The 10921-nt window shown below is 33.4% G+C and overlaps 1 protein-coding gene across 5 annotated transcripts; it reads left to right on the top strand.

Moving 5' to 3' along the window:
- Positions 1–223: 223 nt before the first annotated feature.
- LOC8265514 (small RNA 2'-O-methyltransferase) lies at positions 224–9909 on the top strand. 5 transcript variants are annotated; one of them, XM_048373253.1, is made up of 10 exons: positions 225–457; positions 1656–1939; positions 2568–2657; positions 2976–3433; positions 3540–3779; positions 5113–6065; positions 7384–7535; positions 7683–7799; positions 8306–8431; positions 9303–9909. In XM_048373253.1, the coding sequence occupies exons 2-10, from the start codon at positions 1667–1669 to the stop codon at positions 9750–9752; spliced, it is 2859 nt and encodes a 952-aa protein (XP_048229210.1). In that variant the 5' UTR covers positions 225–457; positions 1656–1666; the 3' UTR covers positions 9753–9909. The 5 variants fall into 5 exon arrangements, with proteins under 5 accessions (XP_048229212.1, XP_048229210.1, XP_048229209.1 ...); XM_048373252.1 differs by having other exon boundaries at positions 1606–1939; XM_048373251.1 differs by having other exon boundaries at positions 1597–1939.
- Positions 9910–10921: the final 1012 nt, after the last annotated feature.

The raw sequence follows: 10921 nt of genomic DNA, 5'->3' as shown, positions 1-10921 counted from the left end.
AAGTGGTCCCATCTTTAACAAAAGAGTTAATTCTGTTATGGATTTGGATTTATTTGTACTTTTAAAAAAGTTAAAGGGTGATATTGAATCATTTTGAAAAACAGGGGTTTAATTGTACATCCACAATCAGTTCAAGGGTTTTTTTTACCTTATGCCTTTATTTTATTTTATCATTTTCATAAGAATGGAATTCAGATATACTTAGCTAAGAAGTTTTATGACTTTAACTTTCAATGGAAGTACCCAAAAGAAGTTTTTCCCCCCAAAATCTTATATCTCCTAAAGAAAAACTCAATTTACTTATTTCCCAACATTCCTAATAATTTAGTATAAAGAGCATATTTCCCTCCTCCTCCTCTTCTCTCTCCCAAAGCCAAACACTAATCAGTTCATACAATTAGTGTGTTACTGGAAACTTTAAAAGCTAAAATAAAACGCACATTACCCAGTCATATAGGTACTTTCATCTCTCTCTTTATCTCTTTACTGTCTTTCAATTATCATCCTTTGGTCTTCTTTGGAAGTTTTTAGTGCTAAAGTTTTGAACTTTGCATGTGGGTTCTTCTCAATTCTTGAAATCTCTCTTGGAAAGGTCATTTTGAGATTAGATAGATGTTGTTTTCTTTTGGGTTTTGAAATCTATTCAGTTTCTGTTTTTTGAAATCTCAATTTGTGATCTTTGTCCATTCCATTTTTATTTGCCTCATTGCTTCTCTTTAGCTTGAACAGTTTGCTACTTTCTGTTACGTACCAAGAGAGATATACAGGAATGGTTTGTTATACATTGAAAGGAAAAGGTTCTGGAGATGAAAAGTTGGCTTCTTGTCTTGTTAATTAGTGACCTTGGCATTTTTCTTTTGGTTGTTGAAATTGGTGTTGTTTCTTGTTCTATAGTGTTTGAAATAATTTAATTTAATTTCTTAATCCATTCCTTTTTTATTTCATTTTACATTGATTAGCTAAAATAAGCTTCTTACTTTTGTTTTTTCTTTTCATGGCGATTAAATTTGGTTAATTTTAATTTTTGGATCTCTCACTCTAATAAGTGCTATAGCTCAACGTGTTTGAATTTGGTATTATAATTATGGACACAGGTTTGTTTCAATTTTTTAATATGAAATATATCACTATAACACCCATATGATGAAATTTAAGAACCTAAGGAAGTTTTCAATAGAGAACTAGTATCAGGAGAATAAGTAAAATAAACTAGTAGGACGAATTACAATGGATTTTGTAATTCATCATATTGGAATTATGTTTCATATGTTTTAAGTAATTTCATTGAAGAGTGGCATATTAGTATAGATGAATATTATCAATATTGTGGTCTTGTTCTCATGGTCATAGATTCAGTTTGAACTAGTATAACACGCTCATGTGTTGCTGCCCAAGTTTAGGCACGCATTACAACTTCTAATCTTTAAATGTTTACCTCTGCTATTAAGTAATCTGCATCTATACAAATATAAGGATAGATCATGTTCTATGGAGTGAAGGTTATGTGTTGCACTATCATCATATCATTTTTTAAATTATAATCATCCATTTCCCTTAATGACTTATGAATATAATCGAGTTGGATTTGACTCTCAGTCTATCCAGATGATAGGTTAGCATTTTGCTCAATCTTGAATTTATTTACAAGCACGCAGCGAGGTAGCTGATGGAAGCCAGAGGATGCGCAGTAGCCACTGCGAGAAAGACAAATCTTACGCCTAAAGCTATTATATATAAAAAATTTGGTAACAGAGCATGCTATAAAGTAGAGGAAGTGCAGGAGTCTATTCAAAATGGATGTCCAGGATTGGCAATCCCACAGAAGGGCCCCTCTCTTTATCGCTGCAGCTTAGAACTTCCTGAAATTTTTGTTGTGTCAGGCACCTTTAAAAAGAAGAAAGACGCTGAGCAGTGCGCTGCTGAGATGGCTTTAGAAAAGGTAGGCTTTAGCTTTCTTTCCTTAGATTATTGCCAGCTGCTGCTTGCATCTGCTGCCTTATGTTTGAGATGTTAACATATCTATCAATGTCAATATTAAATATCAGATACAAATTTGACATAATAACATGTCCATCACTGAAGTTTATCATTTTAATATTCTTTCTCTTGTATTCAGTAATGAGGGAAGTCACACACTCACTTCTAGACACCATTTACATGTGTTTGAAATTAATTTTGTTAGAACCATCTAAACTTCTATTGTATTTGCTTTGCTTTTTTTTTTTTAATATAATTTTTTAATTTATTCTGAAATCAAGTTTCAATTCTTAATGTGGCAAGCTCATGTGTATTGGGAGGCCCAATCACAGAATTCCAAATCCTAATTTAGCCATTCAACTTCAGCTTTACTCTTGTAGTTCTTCGGAGTGGTCAATATACACTTTCTTTTTTCCTTCTTCTTTCTGATTCCAGGATATATGAAATATTTATTTATTAATTTGAGTCCTTTTTTTTTTTCCTTTTTTTCTTGGTTGTGCAGAAGTTTAAGTGATTTACCTAAAGAAAGATGTGGATTGTTTTTCCTTCATCTCTATTTTTTTCATTTTATTTATTTGTTTTTGGTGCAGCTAGGCATCAATCCTGCAGCTGATAATCCAACTGAGAAGGAACCATGGGATGCTTTAATTGAACGTATGACATATCTTTTCTCCGATGAGGTAGGTATCTGGTATGGACATGAATTATGAACAACTTGTTTTCTTCCATTCATGAAAGCGATTTTCTTTTTCTTTTTCCTTAAAAAACTTATAACCAAGAAACAAAAATATATACCTTACTTAAAAGATGTACAAGTCTCAATTGCCACTTTCTTCTAGCTATATATTATTTCTTCTAACATAGACTGTTCAAATTATGTACACATATTTTGTAATTTATTTGGATACTTGGGTTTTGCATGGCAGCATTCTCTTTTCTGTTATATGAGTACTTTATGTCAATCTGACCTCGTCCTTTGTTTTCTGCAATTTGTAAAGTTCCTCCAGTCTCTTCACCCCCTGAGTGGCCACCTTAGAGCAGCTTTGCGGAGAGATGATGACCTCTGTGGTTTTATACCAGCATCTGTTGTAGCTGTCTGTGATGCAAAACTAAGTAATCTATGTAAATTACTTAACCCTAAGGCGGAAGCAAATCCTTTCTTGGCTGTGTCATTTGTCATGACGGCAGCTACAAGATTGGCTGGGTCTGTTGTTACCACCAAGGGGCAGCTTTCAATTCAGAAACAACATTCATACTCTCCAGAGATCATAGAGGCATTAGATATCATAAACTCTGACAATCCAGATACCATAAGTGTTGAAGCTGTATATATTCCATCATCTCTAGATAAGCTTGTTCAGCCAGTGAGTCTTACTGTATCATCAGCTGGGTATTACCTGGATGCTATAGCACAAAAACTTGGTGTGGCAGATGCCAATAAGGTGCTGCTTTCCAGGTAGGGGCATGTTGTAATATGGACTGCTGTAAGAAGTATTATTCATTTACAGTAGACTCTTACTGTCTTCTGTTTTTTGAACTATTTTACATATATTCTTTAACAGGACTATTGGTAAAGCTTCTTCTGACACTCGAGTATACTTTGTTGCTCCTGAATCATCTGGTTTAAGTCTGTCAGAAAATCTTGTAAATTTGGAATGTCAATTTGAAGGATCTCTTAACCCAAGGGCAAGTTACATCTGCAGTCAAGTTATATATGGTGATGCAATTATGGCATCGATCGGCTACACATGGAGATCTAAAGATCTTTTCCATGAAGATTTATCCATGCCATCATATTACAGGTCTCTTCTGATGTCATCTATTTTAAGTACCTTGGTTTGCCATCATTTTTTCATTTATATTCTCTCTATGGTGCTGCTTGGACCTTAGGATTGATTCAGGTCTTTAGTGTCTTGCTTTAGGATATTGGTCGGTTCATGTTTTATTGTTGGAGTCGAAGAATAACTATTTGGAAAGAGTAATTCTGTTTAGCTCATGTAAATTCATTGTCATATATTTTGTTATTTTGTTTTGGTAAAAACTGTTTTTCATGCTTTTCCGAAGCCTGCTTAATTTCTCTTGGAAGGTTTAATACATTGATTTGCTATTGAATTTGTTATGATGTGGTCTATTGTTTAAGATTTAGATGATTTGGAGGTCTGTTGATTTTGAGACCTCTTGAGAGGTTTGGAGAGTGTATGTGCATGTGCATGTGCATGTTAAGGGTGTAATCGAGCTGAGTCGAGTCAAAACGATGCCAAGCTTGAGGCTGATTCAGTCCAAAAACTTGAAGCTTGAAACTCGACTAGAACTTGATCGGTCTCATCTTTTGAGCTCGAGCTTCACTTGATGATATACGCTGTAGACTTGAGCTCAACTTGATTACACAAAAAGAAGCTTTTTACAATCTCAAATTTAAGTAACTTAGGATACTAATTACATATGTTAACTATATAAAGGGTAAAATAGTAAAACAATAAAAACTCGATTAAGCTTGTGAGTTTGTTGAGGCAAGTATTATGGAGTTCTAGCTCGACTTGATAAACATCGAGTTAATCTCGAGTATTTTCTTACTCGATACCAAGTAGCTTACAAGTTGGCTCGACTCAGTACTACACGCCCCCCTGCTAGTGCGCTTCCCCTAGTGTGTGTATTTTCACTCTCTCAAAAGATCTTTGGAGACTGCTGTGATGGCATGTAAGTTTGGTGTCTGGAACTATTTTTTTATTAAGCTTGTCAAAGGATCATTTCACCCCAAATATTAAATTGTTAGGTGAAGTCTGAGAATAGTTTTATATCTCTAACCAAATCCCCGCACCCAAATGTCCATTGACCACATTTTGTAGAAATATTTAATTAATAACATGAGGGTACCCAAGGATCAAACTTTAGACCTCTCGATATAGACGTTTTGATACCATGTTAAAGAACCATTTCACCCAAAAGTTTAAGTTGTTAGGTGAGCCTCTTAGAATAGTCTTATATCTCTAACAAAGCTCAATTGCACATGTTCACATCATTAAAGTTCTCTCTTGAGGCTGCATCTCTTGTGTGATGCTGTCGCAAGTTGTATGATGTATTTCATCATAGTGAATCTGTAATCTTCCATAATCATATTTTGCTGGGCTTATATAGGATGTTTATAAGCAAGATGCCAAGTGGTAATTACAAGTTGTCCAGAGAAGCAATACTTACTGCAGAATTGCCTTCAGTATTTACCACAAAATCAAACTGGAGAGGTTCCTTCCCTAGGGAAATATTATGCTCGTTCTGCCGGCAGCACCGACTATCTGAACCTGTTTTCTCCTCTGTAAGTCTACCTTTAAAAGCATCAAGTTCGTCAAGACCACAAAAGCCGGTGAATGTTGCAGAGCCTGTTGAACAGAAGCAAGCGTATTCAAATGGAACAGGCACTGCTACTGATGATTTAGAGTCACTGGAATCTAGAAGTGTTTTTAGATGCAAAGTAAAAATTACTTCCAAATGTCGGGATTTGATCATCGAATGTTCACCTAAGGAAATATATAAGAAGCAGAATGATTCAGTCCATAATGCTTCTTTGAAAATTCTCTCATGGTTGAATGGATATTTTAAGGACCCTGGAATGCCCGTGGAAAAGCTAAACCATTCCGCAAGTGTTTTGGACATCCAATTTTGTCCTGAAAATTTCTTTAAGGAGTTTTCATTATGTCCATCTGTTCATACTCTTCAGCATGAGGGGAAACAAGAAGGCACATTGCCAGAAGCAATAAGTGTGAATGTGCCGTATGCTTCCCTAGGACAAAATGTTTTCTCTTTCAACATAGAGGGCTCAGATTCTGGAGTCTGTCCATCAAATGGATCTTTATTATGCATAAGTTACTTTGTATCTTTGGTGTCAGAAGGCAAACACACGAAAGAACTTCTTGAGAGCAATGCTGAGTTTGAGTTTGAGATGGGGACTGGGGCTGTGATTTCTCCTCTTGAAACAGTTCTGGCACAGATGTCAGTTGGTCAGTCTGCTTTTTTCAGTATGGACTTGCCCCCTCATGAATTTATCTTAGCTGCAGCTAATGACCACGAGAAGATTGTTTCATCATTATCATCAAGTAAGTTGTGCCATCTTTATGTCGATTATTTGTTTATGTTGGAAGATAGATAAACTGTTTTATTGGATGTCTGGAACAATGATTTAAAATAATACTCAGTGTTAGTTAATGGAGATTGATGGGTTGGTTTTGCTAAACATTTTGATAAATTAATAAGAAAGATGCTCACTTAAATATCTATTAGGTATCTCAGATATGGAGAGTCAGAGTGTTGCTTGCTACTTTTTGTGTGGGATTAGAGGCTCTTTTATCTTCTTTTTTTCCCTTTCAATAAGTTGCAGGTATTTTCCTTTGTGTATGATAACGAACATATTACTAGGAATTATAAAATGGATGATTAGCTCTTCATAGTTAAATGACCAGTTACATCCCCAACGACTCACCCTAGTGGATAAAGGCTTATTACCCTTACTTTGTAGTTTGTTTATGATTTGACATTCTGATGACCAAAAAGAAAAGGACCAGTGGCACATGGAGACAAGATTTTATGGATTGCTGCTGTAAAAACTTATATTGGCTGTTATGTAATGTTAGTGGTCATAACAGGCATTCCATTACATTTTACACATTCAGCTAGTAGGTTAAGCATCATTATTTTGTTCTTTTAAGGGTCTTTGAAGTATTTTCATAGCATTTAACTCAAAACCTCATTTTCAATATTTATTATTTGGATTGATGTAGCTTTGCGAACTGAAAAGACCTGATGCTTGAATTAAGCTTTTTAGTACTTTGCTAATCTGGAGTAAAATTCACAATTCTTCCCTACCCTTAATATCATCAAACTCATTAATAGAATAGTTTCTATACCTGTCCTATTTTTTTGGCAAAACGCATATTTTGGTCCTTCTACTTTTAGTATTTATTTCAGTTAGTCCCCATCCATCAATTGCGTCTTAAGAGGTCCCTGTACTTTTATTTTTGTACCTACTCAGTCCTTGTGTTAACAGTTAGACAAAATTGTTAATGGTATTTTCTACATAATATAATCTGAAAACCTAAATTCCTACTTAGCATCCAACTGGACAACAATCCTGCTCTTTCCCTTCTCTTCACTCTCTTTCTAAATATACTTTTTCAGAGAAATTGAAAAGAGCAACGCTGCGCTTTTCCACCATTTATAAACATGACAATTCAAACAAAACCCACCACTCTTATCCCACCATACAACAAGGGCACTGCTTCTATTCTCTGGAATTTTCTGTTGTGGTTCAACTTTAGATGACCTTCTAGAAGATTAAAATGCTTCATTCATTACATCATATATTTATTTAGTCTCTTGGTTCTTAGATCTAACAAACAGATCATTGTATTTTGGCAGAAGCTTGCTGCTTGGAATACTCCACAACCTTGTTGAGTGTAACAGAACCCCCAGAAGAAAGAATGGAGCAGGCTCTTTTTAGCCCCCCTCTTTCCAAGCAACGGGTAGAATATGCCCTGCAGCATATAAAAAAATCTTGTGCTACTACTTTGGTGTGCATCTGACATTTGACATCTTCTACTTACATGTGTTAATATTAGAAATTAAGTTTCTAATTTTGATCTCCTTTCTTCTTCTACTCTTTCTGCTTTGCCATCTTTCTTTCCTCTCTCTCTTCTGTCTGTTTGTTCTTTCTCCAGGTCGACTTTGGGTGTGGCTCTGGAAGTTTATTGGATTCTTTATTAGATTACTCAACTTCTTTGGAAAAAGTTGTCGGTGTAGACATATCACAGAAGAGTTTAAGCCGTGCTGCGAAGGTCTGAATCGTTACCAGGTTTCATACTTGGACAATTTGGTTACTATTAATTAGAATATCATTACTTCTGTTGTAATCACTTCTAAAAGAACCATTTGGTGTACCCAGAACCTGGCATGCTATGTTAGTGTAATAATTTTTAGTTGACTCTATTGGGACACGGTTTCTTGTTATAGAAACCTTTCCTGTATGCTATGCTGGAAGATTTGTGCATCAGATGTCAATAAGTTCATTTCAACATCTTATTGGTTTGATATTGAACTGTGTAGATGTAGTATATGTTGAGGGTGTCTGCCAGAAAGGAAAGTTCTTTCTTCCTTGGCCATGAAAATGATACATAATAGGGATTTCATTTATATGTTTTTCTCTTGTAGCTTTTCATTTTGGAGGGTATAAACTGTTTTTCATGTAAACACATCAAGATATAGATTTACTGTTTTCTCCTCTAAAATGTTTCGGTGCTGTACACTCAAGTTATAAGCCATTGATACACTGTTATTTATGCAGATACTTCATACAAAACTAAGCAGCACGAATTCAGATTCAGGCATCAAATCTGCTGTTCTTTATGGCGGTTCCATCATAGATTTTGACTCTCGATTATGTGGATTTGATATAGGCACTTGCCTAGAGGTATTGTATTTATCTTTCATTTCTGTTATATGATTATAAATTATAATTGGCCAATGCTTTTATCAACTTTCATATTACCGAGCGTTGCCGTTTAATCTCTCTTTTGTAACCATGAAACTTGAATCCATTATCCAAAATCATTTGTATTTCATTGACATTGATGCATATTTTAGAATCATGATTTTGTGCTAGTGAATAATCAAGACAGACAAGTGTGTTGGCATGATAACTCGGTGTAGAATAAGCATGCATGAGTTTGTTTTGCATAAATAGGGCACATGCTTTTGTTTTTCCACAACAGATGTGGATGTGATAGTTGCCAAATAATGTAATACTCGACTAAGAAAGGAAAATTATAAAATGGAAGTGCCTCTGAAGCATGAGTAGAGAAGACCTTGAATCATTAAAGACATGACAATAGAAGGCCAGAATTGATGATCCTCTGCAGGGGCATGCTTCAAACTTGGCAAAGTAATTGTTTAACAGAAAAGAAAAGGTGTCGATGGGTTGCATATGCACTTAGTTCCATGATATGAAGATAATGCAAGGGCTTTTGGTTTATATTTGTTGCTCTTCCAGTTTTGCATTCTTGGTGTGCACTGATTGCTGTCTCTGGAAAATTGACTGACTTCCTGAAGATTTTGAGACTTCCATCTTTAACCAATGGTCAATCCAAATCCAGCGACCTTGCTAAATGTTCTACATAGTGTTTGCTCTAATCATAGTGGCACTATTTTTGAATTATTTGAAGAATTTATAATCAGCCATGACAGTCTTGTATATTGCACTTTAGTATCTATGGATAATAAAAACTGGTTTTCTTTTCCTCTTAGTTGCTCATTTCTGCTTTTGATGCTTTTGAAAATTATAGGTAATTGAGCATATGGAGGAGGAGCAAGCCTGTCTGTTTGGCAATGTTGCACTTGGTTATTTTCATCCCAAGATTCTTATCGTCTCTACTCCGAACTACGAATATAATGTGATTCTCCAAAGATCTAGTCTCACAAACCAAGAAGAAGATCCAGATGAGAAGACGGAGTCGCAATCTTGTAAATTTCGCAACCATGATCACAGATTTGAGTGGACTAGAGAGCAGTTCAATAGCTGGGCAACTGAATTAGCCAGACAACACAATTATAATGTTGAGTTCAGTGGAGTTGGTGGTTCTGCAGATGTGGAACCAGGGTTTGCCTCTCAGATTGCCGTCTTTACGAGGGAGATCCTACCTCAAGAAGATGATCTTTCAGAGAATAATAAGTCTGAAAATAATTGCAAAGTTGTATGGGAGTGGAACAGATTTGATACATCAGATCCTCCTTGATAAATAGTCAACACTTGAGCTTTTTGTGAGGCACAATTGCTACATTTGTACTATAGTTTATTGCAGCAATAGGCTAGACTGATACTTGCACAAAATTTTGAGATAGGAAAACAATTTTGGAGAATGAAAATGGCTAAGTGCCAATTTGCCCCCTGAATTTGGAGTCAATTGGTAATTAGTTTAAATTTTAATTTTCTAGTTAATTTTTGCTAAAAATTAGGTAATTAGTTCAAATTTTAATTTTCTAGTAAATTTTTCAGCAACTCGTCAAAAATAGTCAATTCAGTCTAATCCCACAATATAATCAATAGTCAATTCAGTCTAATCTCACAATATAATCAATACAAGTTTAATTTGATTCTTGAACTTCATATTAAATGTTCTATATCAAACTGATATCAAATGAATTAGAATAAAATTATTTAATTTTAATCTAATTTATTATAATTATTTAATAAAATAATTAATAATTTTAAATTTTAAATTAAATAATATTACTAAATTTTTTCATGTATGATTATGTTTTATTAGAGTGCAGTTTTTTTTAACAATGCAGTCTATCTTTTATATTAAATTATTGATAAATTAATACTTCTATTAATTAATAAAATTTTAAGAAATTAACTCTGTTCAACATGTAATTAATAATAATTTTTCAATAATTAATAAAATTTTATTTTTTTGTAAGTATTAATTATTAGAAAGAAAATTTGAAATAAAAAAACCAATCATTTATATATCTTTTTTTTATTACATTATATTTGGTCAAAGTGATTTCATAAAATTCTATATAATTTATTTACAAATCAAAATTTTATGTGTCTAATTGAAATTGAAAGAAAATTAATTTAGAATTCTAATTCATTAAATCGATAGACATTATTATAATTAAAGTAAATTTTAGTAAAATAGATAAAATTTCTAAATAATTTTTTATTGATAAGCCAATAAAACTCATAAAATTAAAATGTAATTTATAATCTTTCTATAATTTTTTTCTAACTGTAATTTATTTTAAATATAATATTTATTTCATTTGAAGTAATTCTATAGTTATTACTTAACACATAAAATATAGAAAGTTATTTACAAATAAAATAAATTTATTAATAAATTTCAACCAAAAATATTTTTAATCCTTACAATTGATAGTAAATTTGAAATTTTAG

Source organism: Ricinus communis, chromosome 4 (assembly GCF_019578655.1).
Source record: "Ricinus communis isolate WT05 ecotype wild-type chromosome 4, ASM1957865v1, whole genome shotgun sequence".
Classification (NCBI taxonomy): domain Eukaryota; kingdom Viridiplantae; phylum Streptophyta; class Magnoliopsida; order Malpighiales; family Euphorbiaceae; genus Ricinus; species Ricinus communis.
This window is presented reverse-complemented; position numbering and strand designations above follow the sequence as displayed.